General features: G+C 41.8%; 1 protein-coding gene across 1 annotated transcript; it reads left to right on the forward strand.

Annotated features, from left to right (window-relative positions):
* Window positions 1-1,830: 1,830 nt before the first annotated feature.
* LOC106610284 (protein phosphatase 1K, mitochondrial) lies at window positions 1,831-9,613 on the forward strand. The gene is made up of 7 exons (XM_014209556.2): window positions 1,831-2,005; window positions 3,121-3,676; window positions 3,875-3,975; window positions 5,576-5,735; window positions 5,965-6,109; window positions 7,074-7,208; window positions 7,656-9,613. The coding sequence occupies exons 2-7, from the start codon at window positions 3,219-3,221 to the stop codon at window positions 7,785-7,787; spliced, it is 1,131 nt and encodes a 376-aa protein (XP_014065031.1). The 5' UTR covers window positions 1,831-2,005; window positions 3,121-3,218; the 3' UTR covers window positions 7,788-9,613.
* Window positions 9,614-14,849: the final 5,236 nt, after the last annotated feature.

Raw genomic sequence — 14,849 nt, forward strand, 5'->3', positions numbered from 1 at the left:
TAGCCTTGGCTTTTCTAACTGCCTGAGTATATTGGTTTCTAACTTTCCTGAAAAGTTGCATATCACGGGGGCTGTTCGATGCTAATGCAGAACGCCACATTATGTCTAAACCAAGGGCGAAAATCTGATATCAACTTTGGAGGGGACAATTACATTACATTTTCTCAAGAGCAATTCCTGAGGAGGACACCAAAAGTAGTGCTGTAACACATAGCCTACATTGTAATATGGTAAATGTATATTGAGGAACCAAAGAAATAAGGTGTTTGCCGTACTCCTAACTACCGGTACCCAAAACTACACAACTAATCACAACAGCAATACCATTGCCTTTAACAGATCTTAGTTCAGTCACCAGTTTAAGTTGAGAGTGGGGGTATCCATGGCATTTTCCAATGATGTTCCTATTTTACAAGTCAAAAAAATGGAGAACCTTTCATAATGTTGCCAAACAAAGACTCAACAAACTTACCTGAGACTCCCTGTCTCTGCCAGTCTGTCCCTGCATATCTGTCCCCAACTCTGCTGTTTGTGTGCCATCTGTTGCCTGCTCTGCCTAATGACATCATTGTGAAACATTTCCATTAGAATTTCATTTCTTTCTTATGAACATTTTATCAACTAGTCTTTGAGATATTAGGCTACTAGGGTTCTTACTTTGCGTTTTGGTGTACTGAAAAATACTCTGATGTCCGTCTTTTATTTTTCTGCCATTTTTCTACCTGGCTGGCTGGCTGGCTACACACACACACACACAGTGTGTAGGTTATTTACAGTAGGAGATGGGCTTCTATCATTCTATTTGGGCTTCGATCTAAAAGGTAGCTAGCAAATGTGAAACGGATTAAAATGACAAGAGTTGACAGCTGTATGAGTTCACCATTTACACAACATATGCTGCAACCTTTTGTAATTTTAATAGTTTGTTTCATATTGGCTGGCTTCCAACAATAGCTGAATTTGCAAAGCTAGCGAGCACCAATTCCGTTTCAATGGTGTTTGCTATAATCTTTGCTACCCGGGTTAAATAAAGGTGAAATAAAATAAATAAATAAAAGTTCCCTTGCTACAATTTAGCTTTTGCAACGAGACCATTAAATATATTTAAGACAATGGTAGAAGAGAATGTAGTTCTGTTCAGTTTGGACTTCAGTTTATCGCTAACCTTATCGCAGGGACTTTGAAGCACTAACTTACATCATCTGCATGCTGATCTTGGAATAAATTGACGATAGCAAAGATTCCATCTTTGACGAGGCCACATAAATGGAATAGGTACTAGCTAGCTTAATAGTTAATATTTGCGCGCTAGCTCTGCATATTCAGCTAGTGTGTGTGCGCGATTGACTGGATTAACCTCACTTCAGTTAAGTTCATTGAGTGCCTTTCAGACAGTAGATACGACCCCTCTGTTACCTTGCCAACTAAGGAACTGGCAGTGGATCAAAACATTGTGAGGCAAAGGGTGGGGGGGTCGCAATCTTTTGAAACTTAAAAACGCGCTATTAAGTGTCTATAATCAGCACAATTGCTTTCATTGCGTATTATTAATATTATGTAAATTACATAGTTATGTTTCAGTGACATATTGGGGGGGACAAATCATATTTTTCCAAGGATGGGGGGGTCGTGTCCCCCCTGGGATTTCCGCCCCTGGTCTAAACCCCAACTATTTCTACAATTTATCTTCGTAAAATCTGACTTTAAACCTTACCCTAACTGCTGACCTCATACCTAACCATAACCTTAAATTAAGACCAAAAAGCTATTTTCTGTTTTCATGAATTTTAGCCAATGACTTTGTGGCTGTGGTAACTAGTGCCAACAAGGTGGGAGGGAGGCGTAAATATTTCCAGCATGCTGATTCGCGCTGCGCGGGTGACAGGCTCAGTTCCTCTTCTTGTTTGATAGCGTTCGGCACTCAACACACGGACACTTTTGATTCATTTAACTGTACACTGTGCAGCTTTTGCAACATATTCGAAGACGTTGTAAAGAGTTAAAGGTAAGAATACAACATTTTCTGCAGAGAAATACCGAAGAAATGTGATTGTTGTCGAAGGGCGGGAGATAGGCTGCGCAAGTCATGGATTATTTTGCTAGCTGCTGTTAGCATAGCGCTACCTATTAAATGAGCTAAAAAATAGTGTCAAATTAGGAATACTTTATCGTCTATCCTTACTATTTAACGTTAGTGTGATGAAATAAACAGGGGTCGTTTGCGAAACCATTAGTTAACATTCTGCACAGCAGCTATCTAACTAGCCGAGCAGTAGCTTGTTTAGTTGCTAGTTAGCAAGCTAGCTTGTTCATTATGGGATATGGTGTTGCGTCATGCGCGTTTGTCAAGTTTGTGTTGACATTAGAAAAATACGCTGCAGTAATGGACTAACATAAACATTGTCAATCATTATTTATTTTTGTCAATCTATGTATACTTTTGTGCATGCCTGTTAATGAGCCTTTTGAAATATTTTGAATAATTAGATATTTATTTATTCAGCTGTAATAAAATAACAACCGCTGTTGACTCTTGTCTAGTGTTCATGTTCTTTAGCTGCACCAGTTACCGATAAGTGATAACTGCATTATCTTATCAACTGATTCTGACAAATTTTCAGAATGCTTCAGGACAGGTGTGACAAAGAAGAAATGTAGGCAACACAGCAAGTGAAGCATCCTGACACTTACAGCTTGGCATGTTAGACCAATGATGACCGAGGTCTTAAAACTGCACTATAAAGTTCCAAGTAACCAATCTTAAGATGTGGCTAGGCCTACATATGGAATAGAGAAGAACATTTGATTTAATTAAGTAGGCTATTTCACATGCATTTTCTGTTGTATGGAGTCGAGAGACACAGGAAGATAGACAGAGAGAGATTGAGTATCCTGCATCAACAAACATAGAAATATCAATCCAGCCACCATCCATTCCCATGACATCTATTGGAACTCAGCCACTCTGCAGCTGGCAAAACACAGCAGGCCTAGGAAAACTGGCTGACGTTTCCAAGGCCTAGTCCAACTCTTCTATTCAATTTACAGCACCTATCTAGGAGCTCTTGTTGACTTGACATTCAATCTAATAGCTATCGATCCTTCTTCCCCAATTGTTAGCCTATTTGCAGTCCAGAAACCTCTGCTCTAGGGTAACCTGTGTTGTTGGCCAGAGGATATCTCTCCCCGCGAGGAGTCGTCTGCTGCTGTTGGTGACCATGTCAGCCTTCGCTCTCATCCACCTGGCCCGGTTGGGGGGGACTCAGGCCATGCGACAGAGGGGTTTCCTCCAGACAGCCCTAGTGAGTGTCCTACCCCTGCAGGATGACCTCCCCCTCCAACGGCCTCTCCACCTGGGCCTGCTGCGGGCCAGCAACACGCGCTTCGACCCGGACAGCAGTGGCAAGCCCACCACCTGGGACTCGTTCGGCATCTGGGACAACCGCATTGACGAGCCCATCAACCTGTCGCCCTCCATCAAGTACGGCAAGCCCATCCCCAAGGTCAGCCTGTCCAAGGTGGGCTGCGCCTCGCTCATCGGCCACCGGCGGGAGAACGAGGACCGCTTCCAGGTCTCCCAGATGACAGACAATATCCTCTACTTTGCCGTGTTCGACGGCCACGGAGGGCCTGAGGCGGCAGACTTTTGCGACAAGTACATGGAGAAGTACATTAAGTAAGTCATCTGGCTGGGTTTTATGATCTGTGTTTAGTCAGGGCATCGGCCTGTAGGATCAGTTTAGGGCCTAATGTGTGTTGAATGGACTGGAGAAAAAATGCTATTTAGTTTTTATCATTTTTATACTTGCAAAATCTCTTAAGAGGTCAGGCTGAGACCATTGAATTGATTGAATGTGTTTTGGTGTTATTTCAGGGATCTTGTAGCAGAGGAGGACAATCTGGAAGTTGTTCTTACTAAAGCATTCCTTGAACTGGACAAAGACTTGGCAAGACACCTCCACTTCTTCCCTCATGGTAGGTTCCGTCTGTGATGTTACACGTCAGGGAATGTAGATAGACTGTCTCTGTACTGACAATGTACGTAGACCGCACAGAGTTTTTGTTTTTATGTTAAACTTAACCTAGTTTTGAAGCTAAAGTCTTTAGATTAGCTTGTGTTGAAATATTAATGAATAGCCTAACTTATCAATGTGACTGCTCTTCCAAGAGCTTTGATGACTTAACCGATCCTAAATGGAGCTAACGGGAATTTTCAGTCACTGCCTTCAGTGCTGTGAAAGCTAAACATTAATACCCAGGGTCACCTTTCTCAGACTGCAAAGCACAGGTTAGGACATGCATGTGGCAGACAAGCATTCTAAACAAAAAACTCCACTGGATGCCCTGCAGATAACAATCAGGGTTGTCCACTTGTAGTGCATGCACCCTTCCAAGATACTGGATCAAGTTTACCTTCAGTTCCTTTGGCAGCCATTTTCTTTTGTAAAGGTCGCTTGGAGACCCAGATGTTAGCAATCATAGAATGTCGACCGTTTTCTCTGAGAAAGGCCTAGTTTAACCGCCAAGATGGTGACAGTCAATTAGTTTAGCTTGAGTGTGTGGCCAAAATGTCGGCCACAGACGGCGTGAAATGTCCCAATATGCCCTGTGTGTGTGTGTGTGCATGTTATTTACGACAGCAGCGGAGCCAGCTAAGAGCTGGAGGCACCAGGCACCTTTTTGGAAGGAGAAGGGGGGCTAGATAATGGAGAGTCCAGCGGGTCCTATCCTGGACTACTGGAAGGTTCCTCATCTTTCTCTCTCTCTCTCCTCTCTCCTTTTCTATTTCTCTCACACAAGTTGATTTGAACAGCTGTATAAGGATCATTGTAAAATCAGAAACTGTAGGCTGTTACCATGCAAATGGTTGCTAAGGACACCCAAGAGGGAACAAAACACAAATCACCATGTGTACAAAACATGACACATAGAAACTTAGTCGTGAAATTTGAAGTGTTATACACTTAATTATTGAAAGAGGCATTAGCCTAGAGCTCTCACCTATAGATTTGATCACCATGGTGATAGTCCTGATAAGCGCTATCTGATTCTAAAGGATTAACTTCTGTCACTGCTGCTTTCAGTATTCTGCCATGGGCCAGTACACTGTATATAGGACTGTATATTAGGTCACTCATTGTAACTCTGACATTTTTGTATGACACCACTGGTCAGAGATCCAAAGTTCCACTGACCGTATTGTAGTTGCTCTCATTCTGTTTCTGTAACCCTAAAACAGTGTGACATGCATGTCTGTCTGACTCTCTCTCTCCAGCCATCCTTTTTGTTTAGACTAGTAACCTCCCCCTCCATTCTGTTCTCATGTTGTGGAGTATGACTCGTGAGTGTTTGTCACGTGCCACCTATGCTGTGAATGTGTGAGAATACATTTTGAGCATGTATCTGAATAATTCATTGTGTGTTTTGAGAAACAAGTTTACCATAATATGATTGTCAGCTCTGTGTGTTGATTGTTAGCTGTATGTGTCTGGCCTTACAGTTGTGTGTGTGTGTGTGTGGTCTTCAGATGTGTTTCCCCCCCTGACGTGTTTCCCTCTACTTCCTGGTGTTGTAGTGGTGAGCGCTGGCTCCACGGCCACGGTGGCCCTGCTGAGGGACGGTATAGAGCTGGTGGTGGGCAGCGTGGGGGACAGCCGCGCCATGCTCTGCCGCAAGGCCAAGGCCCTCAAACTCACCTCGGACCACACCCCCGAGAGGAAGGACGAGAAGGAGAGGTACGGCAGATATCCAGGCTCGAGAAAGACTTGATCTGATATTCATTTGTTGGTAGCTGTAAGGTTTGGAGTCACAGGAGGCATGCTTTATCCATCACATCAGACACTAATAGAAATGTGCTAAGTACTATGGATTAAGCTCTTACTATAAGTTTTAACAATTCTACGTAAGTCATTTAAGAGCCCTCTCCCATGCTTTGAAACCACTTGTGTCTGTCTCTACCTCCAGGATAAAGAAAAGCGGTGGCTGGGTGACCTGGAACAGTCTGGGGCAGCCCCACGTCAACGGCAGGTTAGCCATGACACGCGCCATCGGGGACTTTGACCTCAAGAGCACCGGGGTGATCGCTGAGCCAGAGACCAAGAGAATATCAGTGAGTGTCTGCCGTCACCACCTCAGAGAAATGATCTACTGTGCAGTATCAGAGTGTATACATCTCAAATTACACTCTATTCCCTATAAAGTGCACTACTTTTGACCTGGACCTAGAGCTGGGAAGAAAAACCGACAATTATCGATACCGACCATTTCTGGAGGACATGTTACTGATATTGATAATAACGATAAGTAGCCGTTACTAGAGGAATATGACGTTTGAAATAAAATAACTCTGCTAATATGGGCTATTGCTAACGGGACAGTGATGGCCACAACATTGAAAGTAGTAGTTGTAGTTTTAAGGGTAATGTAAAAAAGTAACTAGTGCACATTGTTATAAACTTATCATTCAATTTATTGTTATCGTGAAAATTCAGTACATTTATCATTATATGGGTTTTTGTCCATATCGCCCAGCTCTACCAGAACCTAATATAGTGCATTCATTTTGACCAGATCCACACAGGGCTGGACAAAATTGGTCCACTGTATGGGGAATAGGTTGGAATTAGCCAGTGTCTGTCACTCAGTTTGGGTCATTTTGTCCCCCGAGGTGTTTGGGTCATTTTGGCCCCCCCGAGGTGTTTGGGTCATTTTGGCCCCCCGAGGTGTTTGGGTCATTTTGGCCCCCGAGGTGTTTGGGTCATTTTGGCCCCCCGAGGTGTTTGGGTCATTTTGGCCCCCCGAGGTGTTTGGGTCATTTTGGCCCCCGAGGTGTTTGGGTCATTTTGGCCCCCCGAGGTGTTTGGGTCATTTTGGCCCCCCGAGGTGTTTGGATCATCTTGGCAGGGTTTATCACGTCTTCAGCCTGTGGGTGCTCAGAACAATGACAGATTAACCTCCGAAGGGCAAATGTGTTTCCTCTTTATCACTGGAGCCTGTCTGGCTTAGTCTCTGGCTTGTGTCATGGTCTGTCTGTAGACGTCTGACAATAAGGTATTAACTGAATTTTTTTCTAGCTGCATCACGTCCATGACTCGTTCCTGGCACTGACCACAGACGGCATCAACTTCATCATGAACAGCCAGGAGATCTGTGATGTCATCAACCAGTGCCACGACCCCAAAGAGGCCGCCCAGAGGATCTCAGAGCAGGTAGGGTGGTCACTTTGAGCCACCACAGCCCCTAGGGCAGCTTTTCCCAAACTCAGTCCTCCGGACCCCAAGGGGTGCACGTTTTGTTTTATGCCCACAGCTGATTGAAATGATCAAAGCTTGATGATTAGTTGGTTATTTGAATCAGCTGTGTAATGCTAGGGCAGAAACCAAAACGTGCACCCCTTGGGGTACCAAGGACTGAGTTTAGGAAACACTGACTTCGGGTGTAGGGGTAACATCTATCCCAAAGAGCAGTAGTGATTTTTGAAGTTGTTGAAGCAGAGATATGTAATGTAAGCCTAGCAAATTAATGAGTTCAAAGGAACTCCATGGCACTGTATAATCATCTCAATGGATTGTCAAATGTCTCCTGGCTATTTAAAAAAAACAGTTAAACATTGAGACAAATGTTCATTATTGGTGGCGGTGTCTCTCCTCTCGCAGGCGCTTCAGTACGGCTCAGAGGACAACAGCACCATTATCGTGGTTCCCTTCGGAGCCTGGGGGAAACAGAAGAACTCAGAGACCAGCTACTCCTTCAGCCGCAGCTTCGTGTCCAGCGGCCGCTGGGCCTAAACAGGTGGACTCGGGTAGTCATTAGTACGAAGTTACCCCTAGACACTAATCTAGTGTCAGTTTATGTTTCCCACCCCTAATAGTGAAGGTTAGGGCTTGGGGAGCGTAATCTGATCTGAGCTCTGTGGTTATGGATAACTTTGATCGAAGCAGACTTGAAGGGAATGGGGAGGGATATTCCTGTGGACCTTATCGATGTGCAATACAGTCTTCACACAAGGCGGGCCTGTTCAAGACATGCAGGGGAAAAGCACAGCTAACCAAGAACCGATGCCTTAGGAACAATGACATGCCGTTTTACTGATAATAATCCCGTAGTTTTGAGCCTGTTCTACAGAAAGGCTGTTGAGTCATTATGTGCACTTAACAAGGAACACGTCCTTTTCACTTCCTCCAAAATCGCCTATTCCCTATGTAGTGCACAACTTTTGGCCGACAAACGTAGTGCACTACATAGGGAATTAGGTGCCATTTTGGACGCAAACAAGGTTGCAGTAGAAAGCCATCGACTTGGTGGGAGCTTGAAGCCTAAGAACTTACCTTATTCTTCATTGTGTGTAAGTGAGTTTGCATTGTGCCAAGTAAGGCAAACCAGACGTTAATTAGCTTTGTCTGTGAAAACTTGGGGAAGAGTGCTTCTTACTTGCATGTCATGGATAATGTTTTTGGTAGGAAGTTATTCTGAGAAATCAACAACGCACTTTTTTAATTTCCAGATGATGTTGAACTCATTTGTTTCAATGTGTCTAATTCATCCTCTGTACTTGTTAGTGGATATCACTGTGCTGTGGTGCTTCTTTGTTTTGTTCTGAACAACAGTTTTAGTCTGTCGTCTCTTCGCGTGAAGCACTTGTCAGTATTGAGTTCAGGACAAACTTCTCAGAATGGGGATTTTGGGTACAGTAAGGCGCTGCTTATAGTACAGGGTTATCATTGACCAATATGTACAAATTCATATCCATCTAATAGGAAAACGCTCACACACACTGCAGTCAAGACGTGTTAAAAGGACCACTATTTGAATCTCTGCGTTTCTATAATTTCAACATGGTAGAAGGAAAAGCTGTGTGTAGATACTGTAATACACAGAGGAAAGAGAGCCAGCCAAATGATGGCAAAAGCCCAAAGTCTTGTAATAGATGGGCACATGCAGTATGGAATGCAATGTGTTAGTTCTCCCTGTTCTACAATCATATTGGGCCCTCGGGAGCCACAGAAAGCATTGATGCCCCAGTTGCACAAGCCTTAAAGATGCAGTCCTAGATCTTAAGCACTTAAAAATTCGTAACATATTGTACGATGACTTTGTACACAATTGTGTACAATCTTCAATGACCCGTTTTGGCTAGTGATCACTTCTTTCAAAACTACTGGGGGAAATTATGCAAAGGCTTTGGAGCATCACTTTGAGGTAAAGCTATAGAGAATATCTATTGAGCTGTGTTCTAATGGTACTTAGTAGTTTAGTGTAAACACAGTTCATGGTCGTTTGGCTCGAAAACGACTTCAACCCATAGCATTCCAAAAGATGATCTTTATTGACAACAAACAGGTCGAACAACTTAACGCGGGAGAGCCTTTGTTTATTTTGGTGATAAGGACTTGGAACAACAGAAGAAAGTTTAAAATGGTGTATATCTGATAACCATACTGGCATTTAAGATGTTCTCAACTTGGGTACAGAAGTAATTTGTATTTTGTGAGTTTTGTACATAGTTATATTTATGTATGTTTTCATTGCAGTAAAACCGTCAGTGTACTATTTTTAAGTGTTACAATTCAAATATATTACATTTTTTTGAAATAAAAATTAAAATTGCTCACTATTTTATAGTTTGTCCCTTGTCCTCTAGTTGTTGACATGAAGTGGCTAAAATATCACTTGTATTGCACTTGTAATCAAATATGCTTTTTCATAGGGAACCTTTATATGCAACAATGAACAAAGGAGACAGCTAACCAACAAATATGTGAATGTCTGTTTTAAAATGCCGTCAGTGACTCAAATGCAAGAAGTTGTAGAACAACTGGATCTAGAATTAGAGCACAAACAGTGACCGAAGCTAACCACAACTTGACTGTAATTCGCATGGATATCTCACCTGGTGCTTCCAGGTTGTTATAAATAATGTATCGCTGCGTTGATGTGCATTAAAGCCACAGTTGTATTTTTGCTGTCTATCCCAAGTCTCTACATCTTCTCTGTTACATTTTCTCTACGCCTTTTGTACTATTTCTCATCGCCCTATTATGTCTGTATTTTACTTCAGATTGTTCATGTTGTATACTGTAATGCGTCACTAGATTCGGGGGCAGATATTATATGGTAGTCTGATGACCGCAAGAATGTTTGACTAAAACATTCAAACCTAACAAACCTTCTTATTAAAAACCTCTTGGAGCTTTTTTCATGGTGTTTGTACAGTCTATAAAAAAAAAAATATTATTTTTTTTCTTTTTGCTCAGAGCTTTGGGGGGGGGGACAAATAAAACCACTGCCAGTTTGGGAACTCTGTAGTGTATGAAACCATATTCAGCTGAACCTCTGTGTGCCTATTCCTTTCAACTCTTCTGTTTTCGCTCGCTTTTTTTCTTGTTGTACTGTCAATGCTTAATGGACTGCCCCCCTTTCTCGCATGCTGTTGATGTCCATGTGGTCGACAGTTGAATATTTATCCAAATAAATAATCAAATATGATTTTTTTTCTTCATTTGTGTACATTTTCCAACGTTATTGTCCAGTAGATGTCACTATTGTATCTAGTGCCATAAGTGTCGATTGGAACCATAGGAGGTAGGAATCTCTTGACAAGAAACTATGGGCGGTAGGAGAAACGAGCAGGTTGAAATCAAAAGTCAAGAGCAGCTGCTGTACCTGGAAAAATGAATCAGACAACCTCAACCATCAGTTTCTCAGCAGGAGTTGTCTGAAATTTTAATAAGTCATCTCATCCTACAAGTGTATCTTCATTTGATCACTTTTGTTGCTGAGAATTTTCCTGCACCATAGGAAATGCAGATGAACTTTGATTTACATAAATTCACTGAAAATACACACCAACACACTGTTACATTAACACTATTGCACTTTTCATGTAGCCTACTTTTGGCCAGCTAATAACTACAGATTATTTTTGCTGTGACCAATATAGTTCAAGTTAAGATCCTACATCTGTAGGTTATGGAAGTTCACATTCACCTGTGCCCTCATGCAGTCTTCAGATGTGTATCAAAGTTGATGTGGGTGGGAACGCTTCTAGCTATGGTGTACATTGGCGTGCGGGCTCGCCTCATGTATGCACGCATGCATCAGTCAGTCTCACGAATGCTCATGAAAATTCTGGTTTGTTTTGTCAGGGAGTGCCTCTTGCATATCCCTTGCACTTTGGACCAAATATAGAATATCTCCACTAAACAACTGTTTTCTACACCTGCTGTATCCTTTTGTCAATGAAATAGATTGTATCACCCCTCTTGCTATTTGTTGTGTTACCTTGCATTATTATTATTATCATTATAACTTTATGTATGATACTTTTTTTCAATTTTTTTCCACCTTTATTTAACCAGGTAGGCCAATTGAGAACAAGTTCTCATTTACAACTGCGACCTGGTCAAGATAAAGCAAAGCAGTGAGACACAAACAACACAGAGTTACACATGGGATAAACAAATGTACAGTCAATAACACAATAGAAAAGTCTATATACAGTGTGTGCAAATGTAGTAAGATTAGGGAGGTAATGCAATAAATAGGCCATAGTGGCGAAATAATTACAATTTAGCAATTAAACACTGGAGTGATAGATGTGCAGAAGATGAATGTGCAAGTAGAGATACTGGGGTGCAAAGGAGCAACAACAAAAAATAACAAGGGGATGAGGTAGTTGGGTGGGCTATTTACAGATGGGCTATGTACAGGAGCAATGCTCAGTAAGCTGCTCTGACAGCTGATGCTTAAAGTTAGTGAGGGAGATATGTCTCCAGCTTCAGTGATTTTTGCAATTCATTCCAGTCATTGGTAGCAGAGAACTGGAAGGCGGCCAAAGTAGGAGTTAGCTTACGGGTGGGTGCTGCTATGGTGACCAGTGAGCTGCGATAAGGCGGGGCTTAACCTAGCAAAGACTTATAGATGACCTGGAGCCAGTGGGTTTGGCGACGAATATGAAGCGAGGGCTAGCCAACGAGAGCATACAGGTCGCAATGGTGGGTAGTATAATACATAGTATGGCTTTGGTGACAAAACGGATGGCACTGTGATAGACTGCATCCAGTTTGCTGAGTAGAGTGTTGGGGGCTATTTTGTAAATGACATCGCAGAAGTCGAGGATCGGTAGGATAGTCAGTTTTAGAGGGTATGTTTGGCAGCATGAGTGAAGGATGCTTTGTTGCGAAATAGGAAGTCGATTCTAGATTTAATTTTGGATTGTAGATTCTTAATGTGAGTCAGGAAGGAGAGTTTACAGTCTAACCAGACATCTAGGTATTTGTAGTTGTCCACATACCGTCCAGATTAGTCATGCTAGACGGGCGGGCTGGTGCGGGCAGCGATCGGTTGAAGAGCATGAATTTAGTTTTACTTGCATTTAAGAGCAGTTGGAGGTTAGTTAACACAGTTTCCAAAGATGGGCCAGAAGCAACCAGAATGGTGTCGTCTGCGTAGAGGTGGATCAGAGAATCACCAGCAGCAAGAGCGACATCATTGATGTATACAGAGAAACGAAGTTCTCAATTTACTACTTGTATTACAGTCATCATAATTTCACATAGCATATTTTATAAATCCTACTGAATATAATACATCTCAAATAGTTTTTAATTGCTTTTTTCACCTTCAGGTTTTTTTACTACTTGTTATTTTTGACCTTTTATTTAGCATATGATTCTTGATTGATATTGATATTGTACTTAATTGTCGAGGAGAGTTAGCGAGTAAGCGTTTCACTACTGTTTACACCTGTATCCAATAAACTTTGATTTGATTCGATTTTGATACCATCCTCATAGTCTCTAGTAAAATATATATATTTTTACTTGATGAATTTGTTCTGAATTGAAATATCAACAACAATTTGATGGGGAAACAGATTTTTTATTTTTTTTGGTCCTTTTTCAAAATGTTATGAAATGCTGATGGACTGTTTCATAATCTGGCGTTATGAAACTGGTTATGAATTGATTGATGATTTCCGACTGTAACTGAGAAGTATTTACTTTCTTATACCTTACCTTACCCTCCCTTTTCTCTTATCAGCTAAGCCCATGTTTACACAACCACATAAAAAGCAAACCAGAAATAAGTCACAAACACACACACCACGGGTACCAGAATGCACCCTGGGTCCCACCTTGTCTTGGCTACTGAGATACGTGATGTCGTGAGAGAGCTGTCATAATGCCGACAAACTGGTGACTTCAGTTCTCTCTGCTTGTTTCCTCAATGTGTATTAGCATGAATTGTCATCCGTCACCTTTCCTCTTCTCTAAAGAGACAGCTGTGGTCATTCCTGAGCAAAGTATGAGGTGTTACCCTGAGTCAACATAGTTGGGCCTTTGCCATTACCAGTTTATGGTGTTGACTGTTGACTGTGAAGGACTGCGTTCCAGACATAACTTACGTTATTGGTGTGTGATACTCTGGATGTGTAGAATAGGAAGATGTTGTTTTGTCTTTATGTAAATGAGCATGTGTGTGATTACTGAAATGTTTTGAAGTGATTGCTTCCCAGCAGCAGATGTTAGCGGGTGCAAGGAAAGGCTTGTGTTACTATAGCGCCTAACAGTGCAGCAAAAATGTCTAACAATTAGGTCTACATAAATAATAATCAAAAACAAGAAATCACGAACGTCAGAACGAATCCAGTTGACAACCCAAATAACACTGTATCAGTAATACAAATGCAATCTATGCCTATATACACCAAAAATATATAGACTATTTAGAACAATATTGTAGAGACCTACAGCAGTCAGGGCCACAGGAAAACGTGTGGCGAGGAGGAGGCGGTATTTGCCACAGCACTTTTTAATCAAGTGTAGAAGCAACTGATTTAGTTTAACTAAATATATCGACGCTTAGCATTAAAAAGATTTGTCAACTCGCACACAATTTTATGTCCTTCATATCGGAGTGCTGCCGCAGCGCTTTGCGTGTCTTGATTCACAACAATCGCGATAGCTCAAGGCGCGCGCTCTACTTTCCTCTTGTATTTAGCAAGCTTGATAACACATCACTCCCCCTACACAAGCAATAACTGTTACATAAATGTACCAGTCTAAATACCTAAACATTAGCGATCTGACATGACGTATTGCATGGAAACGATACTATTTTTCAGTCTGATCAACTGTAGACTAGGCTACTAACAACAGCAGCTGCATAGTCTAGCCTACTATGCGCCCTGTCACTCTGGCCAGGGTAAACGAAGCGGTATTAAACGTTGTATATGTTATAGCCCATTTGTTTGTGAGAACGTGAATGGGATTACATTTGGTTTATCTTCAAACCTGGGCTGACTAGGCTATCTATACTTTTTCGATCCAAAATGATTAACGGGAATGAATAAACACAATAGCTGTCATAGACTGTGAATACATTTTTAATTAGGCCTACCATTGGGCAGTACTACACGATGCAAACCTGCATAAAGCCAACTCAGCCATGTGAGTTTTATTGTCCAATCATGTTGCTTTCTCTGTGTCTAGGAAACCCCCCAGTCCTTTAAAACGTAATTCATGTATAATTAATATGAACAAATACAAGGTTGCTGTAGTTTGACAGGGTTTTCATCCTCATCAAGGCCAGAAGTTTTTCCAGGAGTTTTTTTTTAAACCATTTGACATGATTAGAAAAACTCTGGTCCCATCATAGCCCATATGAAACCTTTTTACAACAGATTAATTACGTCATACCATTTAAGGTCCGGAGTTTTACTTGATTAGGTTACCAGATCAGGTAAAACTACGGGCCTCAGAATTGAATTATATTTTTGCCACGCTACTTTGGGACAGAGATGATCTCAATCATTGGGGTTGTGCTCTGGATACGTGTGAGAGCAATTG

The sequence above is a fragment of the Salmo salar genome, chromosome ssa08, assembly GCF_905237065.1.
Source record: "Salmo salar chromosome ssa08, Ssal_v3.1, whole genome shotgun sequence".
NCBI classification, from domain to species: Eukaryota; Metazoa; Chordata; class Actinopteri; order Salmoniformes; family Salmonidae; genus Salmo; species Salmo salar.

Coding starts and splice junctions, on each gene's coding strand:
- LOC106610284 (XM_014209556.2), top strand. CDS start 3,219: ATGTCAGCCTTCGCTCTCATCCACCTGGCCCGGTTGGGGGGGACTCAG. Junction 5,736..5,964: donor AGGAAGGACGAGAAGGAGAG/GTACGGCAGATA, acceptor CTCTACCTCCAG/GATAAAGAAAAGCGGTGGCT. Junction 7,209..7,655: donor CCCAGAGGATCTCAGAGCAG/GTAGGGTGGTCA, acceptor CTCCTCTCGCAG/GCGCTTCAGTACGGCTCAGA.